The 25,029-nt window shown below is 44.5% G+C and overlaps 1 protein-coding gene across 1 annotated transcript in view; it reads left to right on the top strand.

Annotated features, from left to right (window-relative positions):
• Window positions 1-25,029, top strand: part of Ulk4 (unc-51 like kinase 4) — a 283,012-nt gene that overhangs the window by 188,292 nt on the left and 69,691 nt on the right. The window contains exon 34 of the mRNA XM_021207848.2: window positions 22,445-22,630. Coding sequence (XP_021063507.1) covers window positions 22,445-22,630 — 186 coding nt within the window. The remainder of the gene's footprint in view (window positions 1-22,444; window positions 22,631-25,029) is intronic.

The following is a 25,029-nucleotide window of genomic DNA, read 5'->3' as shown; positions in this document are numbered from 1 at the left end:
AGCTCTGGCTGACTTGGAACTCAAAGATATCTGCCTGCCTCTGCCTTCACAGTGCTGGGACCTGAGTTTGATTCCTCCCAGCCCAAAGCCCACATGGTGGAAAGAGAGACCTGACTCCCACAAGTTGTTCTCTGACCACACATTCACCCCAGCATGAGCATGCCTACCTTGGAGTATGCATCTCTTTTGGCTTCCGCGACACTGACGTGCGCTGTGAGAAACATTGTCTGCTTCACGAATCTGATTCTTCGGGCCAAGGGCAGTGTGCTAGTACACTGAGGACAGTTGGGTTTGGCTTCCTGTGGCCATAAAATGTCTCATGGTGCTGTAATTCCCAGTTCAATTTGACTAAGATGAACATGAAACCTTGTGTTGAATTTAAAAATAATACTTTTCTACTTTTAGACAGAGCAAATTCCATGTCTTGTTACCTAGTATTTTATCTGTGAGATGAAAATAGTGATTTCTTTAAAAAAAGAGAGAGATGGTGCACATGCCATTCATTCTTGCTGTCCCAAACTATCCTTCTGCAGAGGACACATGGTTCCTAACAGGTCTTTTTAGTCACCATTAGAGAACACAGCTCCTGCCTCCTCTCCAGCAGGCTGTTATAGGTGGGGTCCCTAACTCTGTGTGTACTGCAGGTGACACCCACAGGAAGGCACCTTTCTCTGGGTCAGCTCTATCTTAGCTTGCATCACTGTAAGATTCCCTTATGAAACAGTAAAATAGAGATAATTAAAAAATAACCAGCATGAGGTTTGCAATGAAACTCAGCAATAGTCGGCGGGATAGCAGTTACAAAGTATTCACTAGGAACTTTCTTAAAGACATTGCTTACAGGCAGTTTTCAGAGTAGCTGAGCATGTGTTTCTACTTATCACCATTTATCCTCACACAGGTTGTTATTTAGAATTTTTGAGGCTCTCTGCCATGGGCTTTGATGCTTTGGCCCTTGCCGCTTTGGAATTACTTTTCCCTGGCTGAACGACGAAGTAACAACACAGTAACAAAGGCAGCCTGCCATGAAGTAACAACACAGTAACAAAGGCAGCCTGCACGAGAAGGCTTGGTTTGGCTCATAGCTGACCAGTGCAGCCTGTCCTGGTAGACAGTCCTGGTCTCAAAGCTCAGGGCACTGGCCAGGTTGCATCTGTGGTCAGGAAGCAGAGAGGGAAGAATCCTTGTGCTTGGCTCACTCTCCCCTTTCAGGACCAAAGTCCATGGAATGGAACCCCCCAGGATTAGAGTGGGCTGTCAAGAATCAGTTAACCTAATCAAGATAGTAGCTCAGCCAAGCTAATCCCCTTACAGACACAGGCATAGAATAACTTAGTCAAGGTAATTCCTGACAGACATGGCCATATACTATTTTAACCTCAGTAATGTCTAATGAGAGTACCTAGTAGCCTTTGTTCAAGGCAACTCCAGACCTGGCCGGGTAATAGTCAGCCCTGACCATCACAAGCATAGGTTGCTAGAAAAAGCCACATGGTGGTGTGGATGCTCAGCATGTAGTGGGCATTTTCATTTTCTGTTTGGTCAGCTTAGCTGTGGTTGGTTGCCATATTCCCTTGGGAGGGAGCTGGGCTCAGGAACAGAGGTCATGGGGTGCACCATGGGGCCTGTGGGGGCAGCACACAGTCAAGGCCTGCAGACAGACACTCACCTTCTGAGACACAGTTATAGTTACCTTCAGACGATTCCTTCCCATCTTCCTTCACATATGCATAGTTTGTAAGGGAAATATTTTTCAACTCAGAACTATTTCTGTAATTATGGCTAGCTCATAATGTAAGATTCTCTTGAGGCAAAAATAAGAAACTCATATTTCATGTAAATGAAGTCTCACAGCTGTCAGATGGGTGGAGGCCATGGTCATTACAGAATCTTCCTTGCAGAAACACTGCAAATACGGGAAATGCAATGTTTAACTCAGTCATCAGCATGAGAGAGGTGGACCAGCTGCTGAAGGCCTGACCCTTTGTCCTGCAGGCTCCTGTTCTAAAGTCGGCTTAGACCTAATGAACATCTTACCACGATGAGCAAAAGATTGCTCTGACCAGTGATGCCAAGCACATGCATCAGTTCTGAAGAAGGGTTGACAGGCCAGGTGGCTGTGTATGTCCATGCTAGGACAGCATGTGACCTGTGTGCACAGATGGAGGTCCATGCCCTTTCCCTGAAGCTGAGTTATAAGCTGTTGAGCCTCCATGTGGCTGCTGGGAATTGAACTCAGGTCCTCTGCAAGAGCAGCAAATGCTTTTAATCACTGGGTCATCTCTCCATCCCCTGTTGTTGCTTTTTGAGATAGGGCCCTATAGCGCAGGCAGGCCTGGAACTTAGGGTAATCCCCCTGTCTCATCACCCAAATCCTGGAAGTATAGGCATGAACTACCACCACACCCAGCTGCCATGTATGGCTTATGTGCTACTGTTCTCTATTAAGTCAAAAAACTTACATACGTGTATGTTTCATATATATGCATCATGCCTTCAGATCTGAGTTGTGTCTTTGAGTCCACATGAACCCTCTTCCACAGCAGGTTATGGTGGAGGTGCAGATCCTCAGCCACCAGAGCTGTGTCAGTAAGGGTCCCTCAGATTTTCATATTTGAGGAATAGATTCTGAGTGAAGTGGACTGAGACTGCTCACTAGATGTTCTTATAAATGGTGTTGTATAACCACAGGACACATTCCTGAAACTGGGGTTCCTAGGGAAAAGCTGGGGTGTTTGCTTCCTATTGCCCTCCCAGCAGGACACAGGGCAGATTCATTCTCTTATGATCTGCACCAACTCCAAGCTTCCTGAACTCATGCTATTTTTGCTGTTCAGGTATGTTGTATCTGAGTCTCTGAGAATCATGTATTTCTTTCTGTATGAATGAAGGAAAGAGTCTTTTGTAGGTTTGTCTTGCTTTTGTTTTGTTGTGGTAAGATGGGGCTGGGGGTTCTCTGTGTAGCCCTGGCTGGCCTGGAACTGAATATATAGATCAGGTTGGCCTCCTACTCACAGAGCTCTGCCTGCCTCTGCCTCCCCAGTGCTGGAATTAAAGGCATTGCCATGATTAATTACCTAAATGTCCGTCTGTCTGTCTGTCTGTCTGTCTGTCTGTCTCTCTCTCTCTCTCATCACTTGCTGTGACTTCTGCCTGCTTTTTCTGCTTCATCTGCCTTGGTACGGCACCTTTGAATAAGTGCATCCTTTTGTCACAACAAATGGATCTTTCATTTTCTCCTTGCTATTTCTCATTTTGTAGGTATTTAAATTACAAAGATAGCATCTTACAGATAAATGTATTGGTTCCTTTATACTTTGGAGGCCTTCCATCTGGTTTTTATGGGCCCACCCTTCCATCTGCAGTGACAGATGTCATCAGACATGGTCACTTGTGCTTTCTTCTAATGCCTCCATGGGCTTGCCTCTGCATGTAGCCTTTGAGTTTTGTCCAGTGCCATTTTTCTGTGAAGAGTGAGGTGGACATATATTGGTGAAAGTTTTCAGGGATCAAGTGCTGTATAGATCCTGTGCCTAGAATCACACCTGCACAGTTGGGAAAAAAAAATCACACATTCTTGGAGATGGCAGCCAAGCACCATCCTATGAAGCTTTTGTCTCCCTGACCTAAGTTAATGTCTGACAGCGGTGTCAACGGTGACAGAGGTGACAGCGCAGGGGCTGGGTGTCAGGGATTCTCTTATAGCACAGAAATGGAGGGGAGCTCCGTTAGCCTGATTCCCTGACTGCTCTGCAGTCTTAGATCCAGCCAACCATGAGCTGGATCATTTGTAAAAACAATCACATCTGTTTCAAATATACAGAAGGTCACGTCTGCTATGAGCATATAGATCACGTCTGTAGTGAGCATGTGCAGGTTATTTTCTCATCATTCTCTGGTCAGTACAGCACAGCAATGATTTGCATCATGTTTACATTGTGCTTGATCCTATAGGTGTCCCAGACATGACCTGAGGTCCACCCAAGGGTGCATAGAGGCTATATGCCCTTCCACTTAGGTTAGCATCTGCAGGTTTCAGTGGCCTTTGAGGATCCTGGACCAAGGGTTACACAGAAAGCCTTTTGTCATGTGATTTTTCCAGAGAAAGGAATGTTTTCCACACCTGAGATGCACCTTTCCCTGGGTAGGTTCCTCTGTGTACTTAGAATGACAAGGGAGACCACTTGAAGCGGAGTCCCACTGACATGCCCCTCCCCCACCCCCTGCCACCAGCAGAGCTGACAGTGCCACTAGAAGTCAGGTCTCCACTTCCAAAGCCGGATACAAGGCTGGCAAGATGGCTCAGCAGGGGAAGGGGCTTGCTGCCAAGGTTGGCAACTGAGTTTTATACCTGGGACCCACATGGTAGATAGAACCCACGAGTTACACTCTAAGTAAAAATAACTTTAATGGGGACAGGATAATACACCCTAGGTCTTGGCAAGGACTTGGAGCAGAGTCCACATCCCACCCTACTTGCTCTGTTCTGTGTTGTGTAGTCCCTGAGTTATCCTTACCACAATTCAATACTGTGTGGATGAAACCCATGGTGGTGACAGGAGAATTCTCCAGAGTCTAGAGGCTGTGTGTGCTCTGTTGTCATTTTGCCCCCGCCTGAAGCCATGCGACTATAGATGCTCTCTGAAAGACCAGCTCTTTGTCAAGTTTGAAGCCACTGAATAGCATGGCTATTCACCCATAACCGTGATGCAGTGGGTTCGCTGTTTTGATAACCATGTTTGGCTTTTTGTTCTGGCCTTATGCCTGCAGCATTGCCCTGTCGATGGCTCCCAGGGGTTTTCCCGTGCTGCATGCCTTGTAATCATATTACCCCCATCTGATAAACAGCCAGCTCATATTGTAACAAACCTCCCTGCACACAGCCTTGTTAATGTGCTAAAATAATGGACCCAGGGGCATTTCCAAAGAGTGTGACTGCACAATTACCCGACCTGGAGGCTCACAGCATGCTGGTTGAGCTCCACCATGCCGCAATCACAAGGATCCTCAGAGCAGACCAACCACACTGCAGAGGCGCCTCTGGGCCCCCAAAGTCCTTCAGCCCCAGCCTCGATGAGCAGTCTTATTTCATTCAGTCTGGATACATCTCTTGGATAAATGAACCATGTCCTTTGGAAGCTGTGACTTTGAGTTAAAGAATTCATGCTAAACATCCAGACAGTAAAGGCTTAGCTATGCTCCATCAGTGTCTTTCAGACTTGATTCTACTGTAAATCACCTGGTTGGTTTAGTGTTAGGGGCAGTTTTTGTAGTATTGGCCTTGCAGTTTTATTAAAGGACAGCCATTGTCTCCTTGGAACTCACACTTTTAAAGAAAACCTGTATCACCTCTTATTTTCTTTGAGGGCATCCCTTCTACTTCATACCTATATTCATTAGATCTGAACTCTTCAGAAAGGAATTATTTTAATACAAGAGAGGATTTTCACAGTCTTTGATTCAGTCAACAGCCTTTTTTCCCCGTGTGTGTGTGTGTGTGTGTGTGTGTGTGTGTGTGTACGTACATATGCTTATGTGTATGTATGTATACATGTTCGAATGTGCATGGGCACATGTGTGTTAAGTGTGGGTGTATGTGTGCGAGCATGTGCAAGTCCAAGGTCAGCATCAGATGGCTTCCTCCATTGCTCTCTACCTTATTCCCTGATGCAGGGTTTCTCAGTTGAACTCAGATTGCTTGCTTACTCCCAGAATCCTCTTCTCTCATCTCCATGTGCTGGAATGACAGGCAGGTCACCACACCCACTGTCTTTTACATGTGATCTGGGATCTGAACTGCTGTCTTCATACTTGTGTCCACACACTCTGACTACTGAGCTGTCCCCAGTCCCCCAGTCAGCAGTCATTCCAGCTTCTGGACTCTGTAGTTCTGCCGGCACTTTGCACCCCTGCAACAACAAACCCGAACATTTGTGCAGTTTTTGGTTCCTGTCTGATGGTCCTAACACACTGAGTCTTTTGGAAGCTGTTAGCAGTATACCAAGCCCCTACCATCATGGAGAGGTTAGTATATAACTCATGACATATGGAGGCCATTTACCTAAGAGTCTAAGAAATTTTCCTTTCCTTTTTTTAACTTTAGAGATAGGATTTTTAATTATAATAGGAATGATCATCACAAGGAGCCAAGCAATCTAGAAGTGATTAGTAAAACTACCCACCCCACCCCCAACACACACACATGCACACTCACACACACACGCACATGCACACACGCATATGTACACGCACACTGTGGCATTTGGCCTATGACATTTGATCTGCCTCTATCATTCCCTTTGCAGTCACAAGCGCCTGGGTCATGGACATGGGCACATTCTTCTCTGTATTTGCTCTGTATTGGAGAATTATGGGCTCTTTCACGTCTGCATCTGGCTGCCAGTCTTGTCCTTCTCAGTGGCTGAATGGCGTCAGTGTGAACTTCAGACACTCCTACCAGAGGCCTCTCGGGTTGTGTGTCACACATGCTCTTCTGAATGCCTGCAGTAACTTTCTGGTGCTGCCTTCAGGCTTTGGCATGCTCTGTGTTTGCACCAGCTCCCCACAGTAAGACGACTGGCAATCAGAGTGCTTTTAATGAGTACTGATCTGGTGGGGCTCAGTTTCTGCTCCGTGTCTGCACTGCACCCATTTTTCTACTTTCCTCCCCTGACTGCAGCTTCTGACTCTTCTTAGCTCTGCTGTTTATGGATGAAGATTCAGTTCAGGAAACTGCAGTTTGGACTTGTTGTTCTTCATGATGTTGTTGTTGTTTTGTTGTTGTTGTTGTTGTTGCATTAGGAAGGAGCCACACAAACACAAAATTCAAGGCATTAAATTTGACAATGTGGAAAATAGATGAAAATAATAGGAAAATATAAATTGCCAAACTTGCCATCAAAGTAAGTAAATATCAAACTCCAGAAGGCCAGTCTGTTGGAGGCAGCTCTGTAGACACCTACTCCATCTAGATCATGTGGCTTGTGATACAAGTGTCTTTATCTACTGAGCCCTCTCCCAGATCCCAGTCAGAACAGTTTGAAAAGTCAAATGTTGGATTTTCAGTACACAATCACCCTGTCTGCCTTCTAGATGTCCTTCTTTCTTAGAAATCACCTTTCCACGGACTGTCTGTGACAGAGAGCAGAGTATGATTTTCTGTGGCTGAGGAATAGAGAGGCGTGGAGCAGTTAGAACCGCTGTGCTTCAGAATAGTTAAACACTAGCATCCCCCGAGTCACAACCAAAACCAGAAAACTCAGGAAACACAACTGTGTGACCTTGGTGTGTCTGGGAGGGCTCTTGTGCTCAGATGTCTGGGACACCCCTGAGGAGGAGAGTCTTCCTGGAGGAGCAGAGAGCAAGATGGGGGGAGACCACGGACAGTGACCCTAAGAACTGTGCCACCCCTCCGCCCAGTGTCTCCCCCCTCACACACACCTCTTACTTGATCTGGGTCAGCCCTGTCTCCTACAGGGTGCACACTCCTGAAATAGCTCCACCTATTGGGGACTCAACACAGGAGCCAGTGGGGACAGATTCCAATGGGGTATTTTGCATTGTAAGTGCTGATGTTCAAATATTGCCACGTGGTTTACAAATGAATCCTAGATACTAAAGAGACAGGCAGCCCCTGTGTTACCCTGGTGATCCAGAACACAGAGCCAGTGGCAAGGCTCCCAGGTCATCGTGCTAAAGTGATAGCGAATTTCCTAGCCTACTTGCAAATGTCTCTCAACTGAAGACCATTGGCATTTAGGATGAAGATGAGAAAACTTTAAAAAGAAAATCTAACCCAACAGAATAGTGAGGGACCGGTGTCAACAGGGAAGGAAGGTTTAACTGAAGAGCTCAAGAGTAATGCAAACCCTGTGATTGTGAGCGAGGATTTTGTGGAAATGAGGGAGAATAGAAATAAGATCAAAGTCGATGCCACTCTTCATTTTCCTTAACAACAACAACAACAACAACAACCAGCACATGTTTTATCTGTTTTATATCTGTGGGAGTTTTGCCTGCACATTTGTCTAAGCCTTTCTTCTCCTGCATCTCCTGCAGTCTTCGGGTGAGGCTGGGGACATTTTCCCATGGTTTGTCAAGAGTACTGTCCTTCAAATTCTACATAGTAAGGACCAGGCTTCCTGGGTTGTGTATGTGTGTTGTAGTGTCCTGTGTCAGTCTCACACCCCTGACCTACACCATACCACATTCTTCCCTGAGGACCCGGAGCTGAGAAGAAACCAGAAGGTCCCACAGAGCAAAGCATTCCTGATTCCTGCCGCATGTGGTGACACGCTGTTGAGGACCCATGAAGGACGGGTGTCTGTACCTCACAGCCCGCCGCCGTCTGTAGCTGTGTGCCTCAGACCTGCATATCGAGAGCTCGCAGATTGGAATTTTGCAGAGACCCCTGGAATTCCATATGTGCACCCCTTGCATAAATCATACCACCATAGTGATGCCCGAGTCAGCCGAGGGGGCAGCATGGCCGTGTGGCCCCCATGTCTGCAGGCTGTGCTTCCTTGCTCCTTCCTGCATCCTCTGGCCTCTCCTCGCTGCACACTCAGCCCAGCCCGACACCACCTCTCAAATCCTTAGAAGCCCTGAGCACACAGCCGTTGAAAGACAGAAGTTACCACCCTGATTCTGGAAGGGAGGAGTTTCCAGATTTTGCCATTTCTCCTTCATCCTTCCCAGTCTAGGCTTTTGATCTTGGCGTGGAAACCTTGAAAGTCATTTCCTTCAGCGTCCACATGGCTCCTGCCCCACGCTCTGGCCGGCTGATCAGAGGCCTTTTCTCAAAGGAGCCATGGCTGAAGGTCCTACAGCAGTGGCCTGGTGCGACATCGTGTGCCCACTCTAACAGACTCATGCTTCGTGCACCCTGTCCCTCAGCACTGGACCTTCCCGACAATAACTGTGACATGTGACACTGTGATCGGAAGGAAGGGTTTGTTTTGTTCATAGTTTGAGGGTGGAATTTGTCATGTCAGGGAGCAGCGTAGTCACACTGTGGTAGACCAATGGATGCCATTGATGCTGACAGATGCCCACGGAGGCCTTTTTGTTCCACTTGCCTCGTTTTTATTCAGCTCAGGACCCCAGCCTAGTCAGTCAGTCCGAGGATCCTGGCCTGTCCAGTCCCCAGTGCGCCTTCAGAAATGCTGGCCTCTGTTCGTGCTGTCTCTGCAAGGCCGGAAGGATGTCACCTCTGGACAAATCCTTTCCCTTTCTTCCTGGTGATGAGTTTCAGGGATGCAAGCTAATTGCAGTCTCTTTCCTTACCACTTCCCTGTTAGGACCCTGTTCTTCCTGCTCCTCCCAGCATCCCTCATTTCCCTTCCAGGCTGTGCTCCTAAGGGTCTGTCTGGGCTCTGTCTCCTCCTCTTCCTTTCTGTGTAAACCTGGGTGGAGCCAGTGAGTATTCTATTGTCTGTGCCATTCTGGAAAGTGTTCAAAGGACTAATTAGAAGCCAGTAATTGTGTCATATCAAGAGGGGAAACAGATCAGTTGACAGGCAGCTTAAGAAGTGCATGACAGACAGCTTAAGAAGTGCATGGGTTGTAGCCTCGGGAGCACTCACAGGGGCCATGTTTGCTATGAGGATGAGGATTGTGGCAAATACTTGTTAAGTGAGGGGGGGGGGAATAAAATAAAAACACCAAACCCAGTAAACCCAGGTTTTCACGTGGAAATTTCTTTGTTATAAGTTAGTGTTTGATCTTTAAAATAACTGTTGACAGACTCATCCCTGAAGCTCCAGCCCTTCTGTGTTAAGGATCTTTCAAAGGAGTTGTGTTTCCCCACCTTTCCACAGTTGGCAGCATCTCTGAAGGGCGTTGTGAATGCTACTCAGGGCAAGCCAGGACCCATCTGTGCCACCTGTGCCTTTCAGTTTGTCTTTGAGATGTTTTCTGAATCTGTGTTGTGTAGACTTAGAGTCAAATCAACAAATCGAGTGGCAAGTCACCAGGTATTCAAGGTGGCCATACCTCTGAGTCAGCACATTTACATTTACGTTTAGGATGTGCTGGGGTGGAGGTCCAGCACTCCCTTGCCTCTGGGGAGGGAGCAATGCATGGACTTGGGGCAGGGGTGGAGCATTTCCACCATAACCTCACTGGCCTGCCCAGTGATATTCCCACTGCCTTCTCACTGCTGCTGGGAGTGGGCAGGGCAGGATGTGATGTATGGAGGCAAGCAGCAGGATTGACGGCCTTGGGTGGAATCCTGTAAAAGATGTCCTAACAGTGCAGAGATCTGTCTCCAGGCACTGTTAGCAACATCAAAGGGACAGGAAAGGCTGCTGTGAAGTGGTTATTTTTGTTCTTTCTTTGTTAATGTATTTTCTTCTCTGGAACTAAGTATCCCCATATAATATCTGACAAGCACTGTGGTAGGTAATATTTTTAAAATAGAATACACAATGAGAAAGATTCTTGAATACATTGTGTTGGATGTGTTGATTAAAGAGAAACAAATCCACCACAACTGTGATTTTAAGTTTAAAACGGTTCTTAAAATTCAAGTGTATGCGTCCTTAGAATCATATCCAGGCTGCACGTGTGTATCTGTTTACATCTCTTCCCACAAGGTATTCAAGGTGGCCAGTAAGAGCACTTCCAAGAATCAAGGCTGACAGAGTGAAAACAATATGTCAAATGGGCATACCTAAAGCAGGATAACATGTTTATCTTAAGCTCAAATCTAATTGGACATGACTGAGTCTATAACTAAAGCTAGGAAGCAGTAAACGGTGGCCATAAACCAGTTTCTACACAGAATAAGCATTTGCAAAGGTGAGTGTTAGTTGTCAAGGAGATAGAGCCTATCAGCACTTGGAAGATGGGCCCTGGCACATGCCTGTGGGGTTATCATGATTGCATTAACAGAGGAGAGACTGCACGCTGTGGGCGGCACCATCCCCTGGCTGGGATCCTGGACCTTGTAAATGGAGAAGGGTTCTCAACAGCAGCAGCGCCTCTCTCTGCCTCCAGATTGTAGGTGTTGGTGAGCAGCTGCTTCAAGCCCTGACCGCTCTGACATCCGCCCTGATGGACTGGACCCCTGAGCTGTGAGCCAGAGCTCACGGAGCAAGTCTTCCTCCTAGAGTCATCTCCTTGACCACAACGGAGCCAGGCTAGACACCAGTAATAAAAGGATTACAGGAAAGAAGTCTGACATCTGAAAAGCAAGTGCACTTAAAATAATTCACAGGTCAAAGATGAATTCTCACAGGAAGTTTTAATACATAGAAGTGAACTAAAATGAAAATATATCAAAACTTGTAGAATGTAGCTAAAAGCATCACTTAAAGAAAAATTTATAATTTCAAAACCTTATGTGAGAAGAAAGGAAAAGCCCAGCCAGGTGTGGTGGTGCAGCGTCTGACCTGGCACTCGCGGGCTTTGAGGCCAGCCTGGGTTCTGCAGTAAGGATGCTTTGGAGAGTGAGCAGGGTCCGCTGGGCATCTAAGGCCCAGGGCTCAGTCCGCAGTGCTACCAAACAAACAAAAATTAACAAGAAGAAAGAGAGGGAAGAAATGAAACTATTTGGGGGAAGGAGGGGATCAGCAAGCAGGGAGGGGGAATGTGGGGGAGGGTGACAAGTGGGAACAAGCACAATGACATGTACATATACTGCTGCAGCGAAGCCTTATTGCTACTTAGGAAATAGGTAAAGAATAGAAAATTAACTCAAAGCAAACCAAAAGAGGAAAACCAATTAAATGAAAAATTAACTCTTTGGGGGGGGGTGGATTTGAAAGCTAACAAGAAACTGAAAAGGATCAGAGAAACAGAAATGACTGCTGTGGGATGGAATGGAAGGCCTGGGCAGCCCTGGAGAGGAGTGCTCCCAACAGCTTCTGAGAGGAGCCCAGGGTGCTCCCAACAGTTCCTGAGAGGAGCCCTGGGTGCTCCCAACAATGTTGTGCTCATGAATAAGTTATCCCATTGCTTTATAACTACAAAACTTCAACCAAGATGAACATTGAATTGTTCTGCAGTCATCAAGGAAATTAAATTTCTAATCTCTCGAAACCCAGATAATTTCACCAGATTCCACCAAAGAGAGAAGGTTTAGCAACAGTCTTACATAATTTCTTACATAAAATAAAAGAGGAAAGTATTTCCCAATCCATTCCCTGTGGATGGGGTCACTCTGTTGTTGATTTCAAAGAATGATCAGGAAAGCAAAATAGCAAAACATACACATGCTCACACACATACACGCACTGGTGGTTTGCATGCACACAAACCACCAGTAATCCTCCATGCCTGTGGATTGAACACACCTGTGGGCAACAGATCGCAGCAGGATCCCCTCCAGATTTGTTCAGCAAATATCAGTTAATATATCCTACACCTACACAGTATTATGAAGAAATTGGATATACCATGAGGCTATACAGAGAAAGTCCTTGACAACATCTTGCACTAGTTTCTGATAAAAATTCTCATCAAACGAGGATTAGATGGGAAGGCTTTGTCAAGCTGATAAAATGTCAATGAGAACTACAACCAACATAGTATTTAAGATTGAGCTGCTCAATCCCATTTCTCTAAGACCAGGAGAGTTATGATGTCATGGCTGCCATTCTTAGTTGACATGTCATGGGAAGAGAGAGAAGAAAGGTGCACATTCTCTCAGGAAGCCAAGCCAACCCTGCTTGGAGGTGACTGTGTAGACCATTGTCAAGGTTGAGACATTCCATACAGGCTACAGATACAGACACAATAAAGAAAACACAAACTCATCAAAATGTGTCTTCATGTATCTGTCTGTGGCTTTTGTGCTAATTATACCTGAAAATTCATCTTAAAAAATCCTGTCTGTGTGAACAAAGAGTGAGTGTGCAGAGCTCAAACTAAAAAATAAAACATTATGTAAAATTGCTCCAAAGGATAAGGTACACCACGGCACTCAGTAGCAGGCATGTCCAGGACACTGCAGAAGAAGTCAGTGATGGTGGAGATAGATGGAGAGAGCCGCTCCCACTTAGGAGGCTCACCACAGTGAGAACATTTGCTCTACCCACGAGGAGTCAGGCAATTCCTGAAGAAGTCAACAGGTTTCTGGAGACAGGCAAGCTAATTCTAGAACTTATAAAGAAAAGCCGACATCCTAAAATGGTGGAAGTAATTTTGAAGAGAAAAAAGCCATGGGAAGACAGCGTGTGTCCACGGTGAGTGTGTGACCACGGTGGGCTAGCCCAGACGGCCCAATCCGAGTAGAGAATGCAGGTCATATAAACACATTTGGATGAATTTTTTTTTTTTACAAAGATTTACTTTTTAAAATTATGAATATCTGTGTATCTGTGAGGGGGGTATGTATACATGTATGTAGGGACCCGTGGAAGCAAGAGTCACTGGACTGCAGGAGCTAGAGTTACAGGTGGTTGAGTTGCTGGGAACCGAGCTGTGCCCGCTGCAGAGCAGTGAGTGCTCTCGGCAGCTGGGCCCCGGCTCTGGCCCTGCCCTCCTAGGTCTTTTTTTTTTTTTTTTTTTTTTTAATTTTTATTACTTATATACATTACATTCCAACTGCAGTTTCCCCTCTACTCCTCTCAGCTCCACTCCTCAGTTTTCCTTAAAAAAAAAAAAAAAAAAGAGTGGGCTTCCCAGGGATATCAACAAACAGCATTACAAGCTGCAGCAGGACTAGGCACAAACCCTCACACCAAGTAGAAGGAAACAGGTCCCAAGAGCAGAGTCGGAGATATCTCCCACTCCCACTATAAGGGGTCCCTCATGCTACACAACTGAAACATATGCAGAGCACCTAGCTCAGACAACACTGGCTGTGTTTGTCACATCCATCTCAGTGGGCCATGTTCTCATGGTGTCCTCAACCCCTCTGGCTCCTACACTACTTCCTTCCCATCCTCTTCAGGGTTCCCCTGGCTTTGCCTAGTGTTTGACTGTGGGTTCTATGTCTGCTCCCATCGCTTGCTGGACAATGCCTCGCTTATGAAAGTTGGCCTAGGCACTGATCTATGAGTACAGCAGAATCCCACTAAGGATCATTTCATTGAGTTTTTTTTTCCTGGTCATGTTTGGTTTTATTGCATGTCTCTGGACGTCCCACCCTCTGGTTCCTGGCCCTCCATGTAGTGTTAAGTATGGGCTCACTCTCGGCATGGGTTTCAAGTTGGACCAGTCATTAGTTGGCTACTCCCATAAGTTCCATGACACCATCACCCCAGCACATCCTGCAGTCAGGGGAAGTTGGAGGTTGAAAGTTTGGTGGCTGAGTTGATGTCCCAGTCCTACTGCTGGGAGGCTTGCCTGGTTGTAGAGAATGGCCGGTGCGGGCTCCAGATCCACCAATTACTAGGAGACTGCTTTAGGTTCACCCTCGGAGAATTCAGGGAGCTTCCACGGTCCTGGGTTTCTTTATCACAGCTGATGCTCCCAATTCCAGTCACTCCTCCATACCCTTCCCCAACACCTGAACGCTCCTGTTCCCAGCCTCACCTAGCCGCCAGTCTGCCTGCAAAATCTATTTCCTCTTCCCAGGGAGATACATGACACCCACCACCCCAAAACCTCTTTGTTACTTTGTCTCTCCCGGTCTGTGGATTGGATCACACTTAACAGCTAATGTCCCTTATAAGTGCGTGTGTGCCATGTTTGTCCTTCTGGGCCTGGGCACTTCACTCAGGATGATTTGTTTTCTAGTTCCATCCATTTGCTTGCAAGTTTCAGGATATCATTGTTTTAAACAGTTGAGTAATGCTCCATTGTGTAGATGTACCGCATTTTCTTTATCTGTTCGTCAGTTGAGGGAGATTTAGGTTGTTTCCAGTTTCTGGCTATTATGAATAAATCTGCTATGGACATAGTTGGGCAAGTGGTAGGATGGGGCACCCTTTGGGTATATGCCTATACTGGCTGATTTTGTGTCAACTTGACACAGGCTGGAGTTATCACAGAGAAAGGAGCTTCAGGTGAGGAAATGCCTCCATGAGATCCAGCTGTGGGGCATTTTCTCAATTAGTGATCAAGGGGGGAGGGCCCATTGTGGGTGGTGCCATCCCTGGGCTGGTAGTGCTGGGTTCTATAAGAAAGCAAGCTGAGCAAACCAGGGGAAGTAAGCCAATAAGAAGCATCCTTCCATGGCCTCTGCATCAGCTCCTGCTTCCTGACCTGCTTGAGTTCCAGTCCTGACTTCCTTTGATGATGAACAGCAGTGTGAAAAGTGTAAGCTGAATAAACCCTTTTCTCCCCAATTTGCTTCTTGTTCATGATGTTTTGTGCAGGAGTAGAAACCCTGACTAAGATAATGCCCAAGAGTGGTGTAGCTGGGTCTTGACTTAGATGGAATCCCAAATGTCTGAGGAATCTCTAGATTGATTTCCATAATGGCTGTGTAAGTTTGCACTCCCACCAGCAATGAGTTCCCCTTACTCTGCATCCTCATCAGCATCAACTATCACTTGCAATTTTTTTTATCTTAACCATTCTGACAGGTGTAAGATGGAATCTCAGAGTTGTTTTGATTTGCATTTCCCTGATCACTAAGGACGTTGAGCATTTCTTTAATCTCTTAATTAGAGATTCCTCTGTTGAGAATTCTTTGTTTAGATCTGTACCCCATTTTAAAATTGGGTTATTTAGTTTATTGATGTCTAGTTTCTCAAGTTCTTTATATATTTTGGATATTAGCTCTCTATCTGATGTGGAGTTAGTGAAAATCTTTTCCCAATCTGTAGGCTGCCAATTGGTCCTATTGACCTTGTCCTTTGCCTCACCGAAACTTTTCAGTTTAATGAGGCCCCATTTATTAATTGTTGATCTTAGTGCTTGAGCTATGGGTGTTCTGTTTAGGAAGTTGTCTCCCTTGCCAGTGCATTCAAGGCTGTTTCCTATTTTCTCTTCTCCTCTGTTAGGTTCTGTATTAGGGTTTTTCTAGAGTCACAGAACTTATAGAATGAATCTCTCTCTCTCTCTCTCTCTCTCTCTCTCTCTCTCTCTTTCTCTCTCTCATACTCATATATATATATATATATATATATATATATATATATATATATATATATATATATATATATATATATATATATATATATATATTATATATATATATATATATATATATATATATATATATATATATATATATATATGAATTTATTGGAATGTATTGGAGTGACATACAGACTGCAGTCCACCTAGTCCAACGATGGCCAGCTGTGAATGGAAAGTCCCAAGAATGTAGTAGTTGCTCAGTCCCAGTCCCACGAGGCTGGGTGTGTCTTATCTGGTCTTCTGTATAAGATGGAATCCTGAAGAAGTAGGCTCCAGTGGATGTGCTGGCAAAGTGAGGGCAGTAGACAGAGAACCTTATACAGGCCTCCAGCAGAAGGTATGGCCCAGATTAAATGTATGCCTCAAGATCTGGATCACATGTGTGCCCTCCATTTCTGGATTGTAATTCGTTCCATATATAGTCAAGTTACAAGCAAAAACAGCCATTACAGGTTCAGTGTATCTGGTTTCATACTAATGTCTTTGGTCCACTTGGACCTGAGTTTTGAGCAGAGTGATAGATGTGGATCTATTTCCATTCTTCTACATGCCAACATCCAGTTAGACCAGCACCATTTGTTGAAGATGCTTTCCTTTTTCCATTGTGTATCTCAGGCTTCTTTACCAGGTGGCTATAGGTGTGTGGATTTACATCTGGGCCTTTGATTTGATCCCATTGATCAGCCTGTCTGTGTTTATGCCAATACCCTGCAGTTTTCGTTACCATAGCTCCTTAGTATAGCTTGAAATCAGGGATGGTAATACATCCAGATGTTCTTTTATTGTAGAGAATTGTTTTAGCTATCCTGGGGTTTTTGTTTCTCCATATGAAGTTAAGTATTGTTCTTTCAAGGCCTATAAAGAATTGTGTTGGAATTTAAATGGGGATTGAATTGAATCTACAGATTGCTTTTGGTAGGGTGACCATTTTCACTATGTCAGTCCTACCAACCCATGAGTATGGGGAATCTTCCCATCATTTGGTATCTTCAGTTTCTTTTCTCAAAGATTTGAAGTTTTTGTCGTGCATCTTTCCCTTGCTTGGTTAGAGTTACCGCAAGATATTTTACATTATTTGTAGCCATTGTGAAAGGTTTTGTTCCCCTGATTGCTTTCTCAGCCCATTTGCCATTTGTCTATAGGAGGGCTATTGATTTTTTTTTTTTTTGAGTTTTTCATCTATCCAGCCACTTTAATAAAGCTGTTTATCAGCGATAGGAGTTCCCTGGTAGAATTTTTGGGGCCACTTGTATATACTATCATATCATCTGTAAATAATGATCTTTCTTCCTTTTATAAATGTATGAGTGCTCTACTGCATGTACACCTGCATGCCAGGAGAGGGCATTGGATCCCATTACAGATGGTTGTGAGCCACCATGTGATGGGAATTGAACTGGGAATTGAACTCAGGACCTCTGGAAGAGCAGCCAGTGCCCTTAACCACCAAGCAACCTCTCCAGCCCTAACATCTTTCTTTCCACTTTGTATCCTCTTGATCTCCTTCAGTTGTCTTATTGCTCCAGCTAGAATTTCAAGTACTGTATGGAATAGACGTGGAAAGGGTGAACAGCCTTGTCTTGGCCCCAACTTTAGTTGGCTTGCTTTAAGTTTCTCTTCGTTGAATTCTGTCTTGGCTATCAGCTTGCTGTATATTGCCTTTATTATATTTAGGCGTGCACCTTGTTTCCCTGGTCTCTCCAAGACTTTTAACACGAAGGGGTATTAGGTTCTGTCAGAGGCTTCTTCAGCATCTAAAGAGATGATTGTGTGGGTTTCTTTCAGTTTGTTATATGGTAGATTATGTCAACAGATTTTCATATGTTGAACCATCCTCGTGTCTCTAAGATGAAGCCTGCTTGATCATGGTAGATGATCCTTTTGATGTGTTCTTGGTTTTAGTTTGCAAGTAATTTATTGAGTATTTTTGCATCTGTGTTCATGAGGAAAATTGGTCTGTAATTATCTTTCTTTGTTGAATCTTTATGTGGTTTGAGTGTCAGGGTGACTGTGGCCTCATAAAATGAATTTCACAATGTTCCTTCTGTTTCTATTTTGAGGAATAATTTGAGAAATATTAGTATTAGCTCCTCTTTGAAAGTCTGGTTGAATTCTGCACTAAATCTGTCTACCCCAGGACTATTATTGTGGTTGGGAGACTTTTAATAACTGCTTCTATCTCCTTTGAGGTTATAGGTCTATTTAAATTGTTTGTCTGATCTTGATTTAACTTTGATAAAAAAAAAAAAAACTTTGTGTATCTATCAAGAAAATTATTTCTTTTAGACTTTCCAATTTTGTAGAGTACAGGTTTTAAAATGAAGACTAATGATTCTTTGGATTTCTTCAATGTCCGTTGTTATGTCCACTTTTTTGTTTTTGTTTTTATTAATTTGGATATTTTCTTTCTTCTATGTGGTTTGGATAAGGGTTTATCTATCTTGTTGATTTTCTCAAAGAACCAGCTCTTTATTTCATCAATTGTTATACCGTTCTCTTTGTTCTGTTTTATTTATTTCAGCCCTCAGTTTATTTCCAGCCATCTGCTCCTCCTGGGCGTGTTTGCTTCCTTTTGTTCTAGAGCTTTTGGGTATTCTGTTACGTCACTAGTAAGAGATCTCCCCAGTTTCTTTATGCAGGAACGTTCTGCTATAACCTTCCTCTCAGCCCCACTTTCCCCGTGCCCTATAAGTTTGGGTATGTTGTATGTTCATTTTCATTGAACCCTAAAAAGTCTTTCATTTCTTTATTTCTGCTTTGACCCAGTGATCACTGAGTAGAGAGTTGTTCAGTTTCCACCAGTTGTAGGCTTTCTGTTGTTTCTGTTGTCATTGAAATCCAGCTTTAATCCTTGTTGGTCTAATACGATACAGGAGGTTATTGCGATTCTATTAAGACTTGTTTTGTAACCAGGTATGTAGTCAATTTAGAGAATGTTCCATGAGGTGCTGAGAAGAAGGTATATTCTTTTGTGTTTGGATGAAATGTGTTAATTCCTGTTAGGTCCATTTGGTTCATAATATCTGTGAGCCCTAGTATTTTTTTTTTCCTGTTTAGTTTTTGTCTGGATAACCTGTCAATTGGTAAGGATGGGGTATTGAAGTATTTCACTATCAATGCATGAGAATCAATGTGTGATTTAGGCTTTAGTAGTGTTTCTTTTACAAACATGGGTACCCTTGTCTTGGAGGCATAGGTATTAAGAATTGAAGGATCATCTTGTTGTATTTTTTTTTCCTTCAATGAGTGTGAAGTGTCCTTCCCTGTCTCTTTTGCTTAACTATGATTTGAAGCCTATTTTATTGAAGATATTAGAATGGCTACACCACCTTGTTTCTCAAGTCCACTTGCTTGAAAAATCTTTTTCCAACCTTTTATTCTGATGAAATGGCTATCTTTTAAATTGAGGTATGTTTCTCATCTGCAGCAGCAGGATGGATCATACCTTCCTATCTATTCTGTAAGTTTGTATATTTTTACTGGGAAGTTGAGTCCACTGATACTGAGACATATCAGTGACCAATGATTGTGAATTCCTGTTATTTGGGGAAGGGGTGTGCACATGTGTGTGTGTGCGCACATCCTTCTTTCAGTTTTGCTGCTGTGAGATTATTTATTGCCTGTGTTTTCATGGGTGTAGTTAATCTCCTTGGGTTGGAGTTTTCCTTCTAGTACCTTCTGTATGGATAGATTTATGAATAGATATTGTTTAAGTTTGACTTTGTCATAGCATCTCTTGTTTTCACCTTCTGTGGTGATTGAGAGTGGTGCTGGGTACAGGAGTCTGGGCTGGCATCTGTGGTCTCTCAGAGTCTGAAGGACTTCCTTTCAGGTCCTTCCAGCTTTATCGTTTCCATTGAGAAGTCCGGTGTAATTCTGATATGTCTGCCTTTACATGTGACTTGGCCTTTTCCCGTCAGCTTTTGGTATTCCTTCTTTGTTGAGTACTTAGTTTTGATTATTATGTGGAGGGGGAGTGCTTTCTTTTCTGATCCCATCTGTTTGGTGTTCTGTAAGCTTCTGGTATGTTTACAGGCATCTCCTTCTTAGGCTAGGAAATTTTTTTTCTTCCATGATTTTGTTGAAAATATTTGTGCTGGAAATCTCCTTCTTCCATTCCTAATATTCTTAGATTTGGTCTTTCATAGTGTCCCAAATTTCCCGGATGTTTTATGTCAGGAACTTTTTATATTTAACATTTTCTTTGACAGATGTGTCTGTTTCTTCTATCATATCTTTTACACCTGAGATTCTCTCTTCCATCTCTTGCATTCTGTTGGTAATGGTTGTGTCTGTAATTCCTGTTCTCTTCCCTGGGATTTTCATCTCCAGGATTCCCCAGTTTGTGGCTTCTTTATTGCCTCTATTTTCATTTTCAGGTCTAGAACAGTTTTAAATGTCTCCATCATTTTCTCAAATTGTTTGTTTGTATTTTCCTGAATTTCTTTAAGGGATTTGGTCATTTTTTCTTTAAGGACCTCTATCATCTTCATAAAGTTGGCTTTAAGGTCTTATTCTTATGCTTCAGCTATGTTGGAATGTTCGAAACTTTCTGTGGTGTGACTGAACTCTGGGGTGACATATTGCATTGGCTGTGGTGTGTTTTTACACTGGGCTCTAGGCACTGCTTTGGAGTGATTATAGGTCTAGGTGCTAATTTCTGAGTTTGTCTTATTGGTTGGGTATTTTGATCCTTGGTTTCTGTTTCCTCTCTGGTCTCCTTTAAAAAAAAAGATTTATTTATTTATTTGTTTGTTTATTTATTTATTATATGTAAGTACACTGTAGCTGTCTTCAGACACCCTAGAAGGCATCAGATCTCATTAACGATGGTTGTGAGCCATCATGTGGTTGCTGGTTGAACTCATGACCTTCAGAAGAGCAGTCAGCGCTCTTAACCTCTGAGCCATCTCCCCAGCCCCTCTCTGGTCTTCTTGTCAGTCTGTTGTCTTTAGCAGAGCAGGAAGTCTCCATCCCAGTTGGACACTGGGGCATGGCAACTGGGGGGGGGCAGAACTGGGGATAGGATGGGGGAATCTGAGAGAGTGAGAGAGTGCAGGAGGTTAGTGGGCAGAGCCTGCCTGGACTGTTTGCCTTCCTGATGATTGTTAACTAAGGCATTTTCAGGAATAGTGATGGAGCAACAGAAAGTTCAGGGGGGTGGGGCTCACTCCTTTGCCCAAGCCTCACAATTTATATACAAGTCAACTCTAAATTAAGTGAAATTTAAGTATAAAATATAAAACTATAATAAATTTAGGGGAAAAAAAAACATAGGACACACCTTCAGGATTAAGGTGTAGCCAAGAAGTTTTAGATTTGACACCACAGCACCATTCCAAGGAATGGAAAACCATTCATTGGATTTCATCAGATTTTTTTTTAATGCCAAAGATTTTGTGAGGTTGACAAAAAAGGTTGTGTTCCTACATAGAGTCCATACTTGGAAAATATAGAGCCAGACACCAGGGGCTGCACTGGGGACGATTAAGGAACTCTGAAGTGAGTGGGACGAGGCTGAACCACACCCATATGTCAGAGGGAAGACACATCACTACTGTTGGGGGACAGGTACATGGTTTCCTTAAAGATAAACCTGAGTCCCCCTGGTATATCCTGGCAGCTCCCCAGAGAGTAAACACTGGTGTTTATTTTTAGGGCCTATTTGGTATCTGCAGGAGCTTTATAGTTTCAGAAATGGGGCACGTTTTCCTTAATGGGTGTATAAACACGGGTACACCGACTCTGTGGAATATTCCTCAGCAGTAGAAAGTGAGGCTCAGCTAAGTAGCAGGAATTACTCCACAAAAGCCAGTTCTCTATACCACAGTGATCTTGCAGAGAAGAAAATAAGCAAAGTCCCCTGTTCATAAAGCTTTAAAAACACCTTAGGAATAATTAGCCTCAGCATCTTTTTATGTAGCAGAGGTTTCCTAAGCAAGTTCCTAGCAAGCATGTGCCTAAAGAGGTAGACAAGGTCACATCTGTGACCCGGCATGAAGGAAGCTGAGGCCAGCCTGGGCTACTACACATCCTTGACCCCAGTATGTAGGAAGCTGGGGCCAGCCTGGACTATACAGTGAGACCCTGTCTCATGAAAGAAAGCAAAGAGGGTGAGGAGGAAGGCTCAAAAAGCAAAGGCTGGTGGTGCTCAATGGTGCAGCCCACCATACATACACTAGCACGTGTGTGTTTGCACACATATGATCTTTCCCAGTAGGAAAGAGCGCAGGTGCCTAGAATTGGTGTGAATAGCCTTCACTAAAGCACCGTAGTGTATGAATGACGTAGTCACTAGAGTGTCTGTCACCTTCTTGCTCCCATGATTCATTGTGAAGCCGGTCTGCGCTGGACTAGAGCAACACATGACACGAGTAGAACTTACACAGCCTTCTCTGCCCGCTTCCAGCTTCCCAGTGAGGACCCTGAGATCTCCGAGGTTTCGTCCAAGTGCCTGTCCATCCTGGTGCAGCTGTATGGAGGAGAGAACCCTGAGAGCTTGTCCCCAGAGAACCTGGTGACCTTTGCCAACCTCCTGATGACCAAGGAGGACCCGAAGGACCAGAAGCTTCTGCTAAGGATCCTCAAGAGGATGGTGAGTCAGCCAGGGCGGAACACGGCCACCACAGCACCCGGACTGGGCGACTGGGCAGGGCCTCTGTGTGCAGTCATGCGTGGCTGACACTGGTCATATTCTGCATGTTGATGTTGGTTATACTCTATATGTGTTACATTGTCTTTCTGAAGCACATGAGAAACACAAGACATCATTCTTTAAAAACGGAAGAAAGGGAAAGAAGGCAGAGACAGGGACAGACATAGAGACAGGTTCTCTGGCTGAAGTGTCCTAATTAGTAATTTAACACTGGTGTAATTCTTTGACACCCTTGCCATACCTATTCTGCTTCAGTCAGCTGCCCCAGTTTGTTACTTAAATGGCTTTCTTTCTGGTCTAGGATACCTTCCAGTGTATTCTGTTTTAATCTGGGATGGACTCACACTGTTTCTTTCATCATGATTTTTTTTTTTTTAAGATTTATTTATGATTATATGTAAGTACACTGTAGCTGTCTTCAGACGCACCAGAAGAGGGCATCAGATCTCATTACAGATGGTTGTGAGCCACCATATGGTTGCTGGAATTTGAACTCAGGACCTCTGGAAGAGCAGTCAGTGCTCTTAACTGCTGAGCCATCTCTCCAGCCCTTTTTTTCCCCCACTAGTGGAGTTAGGAGGCCTGGCACACTCATGAGTTCTTTAAGTTGTAAGAAGTTACAGAGGGAAGAGCTTCCCTCAAGGGTCTACCACAAACACAATCATCACATGTACATGCTGGCCAGGAGGCACATGGACATGGCTTTTAATGTCCTGAAGGTCCGTGTGCCCCGTGGCTCCTGGGGCTGGAAGCCTGAATGGATTCAGAGACGGTAACCCTGAAGTGTAAAAGGCCCTGTAGGATGTCATGACTGGGATACGAGGCTATCCATCATCTAAGAGGTTGGGGGGATATGTGGCCACCAGAAGAGATACCCTGGCATTTCTGTTTAGGGTCTCAATCTTGGGGCAGAATCCTTCTGAAGCCATAATTTTCACTAACAAAGGATCAGGCTGTTCAGTTCTGCTGATGGACCTGAGCATGTCCCCCAGATCCTCTTTCTTATCCCTCTATATTTAGGGAGTTTGGAGAACGGTGTGGAGCCTGATGATCGACTTACCTGTTTTCATTTACAGGAAAGTTGGGAGATTTTTTTAATCATACTTCGTGCTTTTGCTATCAAAACATGGTGGGGGTCTTCAAGTCCCTCCCAAGTCTGTGTTACTTATAGTGTTCCCAAGAGGTTTGCAGATGAGCCTACATGTCTGTTAATTAAAGCTAGCTTACTCCCAACACTCAGTGCTGATGGAGACTGGCTGAAGTAAAGCTGCCAACTACTCTGGGAAAGCAGTTGGCATCCAGGAGAAGGTGGCACCTGTCATCTTCAGGCCCATATGTCAGGGGCAGTGCAGGTTTCAGTTGGCAGTGGGTAATTCCAGTAGCCATGTCATGGCTGACTCTGAAAGAGATGTGATTGGGATGTCTCACAAGCGCCCACCCCTGAAAGGTCTCTGCTCTGTGTCCTGCACCTGCAGGGGAGGGGGCAGGAAGCCCTGAGTGAATGTGCACCTTGTCAAGGGCATGGGCTTGTCATGGACACTAATGACTTCAGCCATGGCAACCGTAAAGCCTTCCTCTGGGTAAGGCTTAGAGGTGTGGCGACACCTTCCTCTGATCTAAGTGTTTAGGAAGGATTAACAGTGTGCACACACACTAGCAGTCCCAGGTCTCTGCTCCTGGGTGACTGAGGCCAGCCTGACCTTGGAGACTGCTGACACCCCCCCTGGTGGTGTACATATGAACCTTGCTGTGCAGTTAGTGCTTTCCCTCAGACGGAGCCCTGCCCACCCAATCACAGCTTTTTTAAAATCTGTGTTCTGTTCTTCCTTCATTCCCTCCTTGCCTGAGTCTGGTTAAGTCCCTGAGCAGAGTAGGGTGTGGCAAGCGCCCAGCTGTCATTTCCTATCTAAGTTCTGACATTGGTCACCGGGTGTTCCTCTATGAACATAAGTGTCACATGGCATTTCCTAGTGTGCTGAGCTCTTGTGGGCATGTCCAGGCCCCATGCATCCCACGATGGCTGTGAATGTGGCTCAGACATTGCAGATGATAGTATCCCAACGTTATCAAGAAGACAACACAGTAGGTGCTCTGTGACTGCAGGTCTGGGGATTGCTTGCTTGTTCTTATTCTTTTATTCTATGACCACGTTGAGTCGCAAAACTCAGACTGGACCTGATTTTGACCACAAAAGTAAAGAAATATTCTTGGTATAAAAATATACCTCAGGATGTCGCTCTCTCCTGACTTAAGTTTCTCAAGATTGCAACCTTCTGTTTTTATTTTTGTCTTCTCTCTCTCTCTCTCTCTCTCTCTCTCTCTCTCTCTCTCTCTCTCTC

This window comes from Mus pahari, chromosome 10 (assembly GCF_900095145.1).
Source record: "Mus pahari chromosome 10, PAHARI_EIJ_v1.1, whole genome shotgun sequence".
Lineage (NCBI taxonomy): Eukaryota > Metazoa > Chordata > Mammalia > Rodentia > Muridae > Mus > Mus pahari.
The sequence above is the reverse complement of the archived record's forward strand: the minus strand, read 5'-3'. Positions and strand labels throughout refer to the sequence as shown.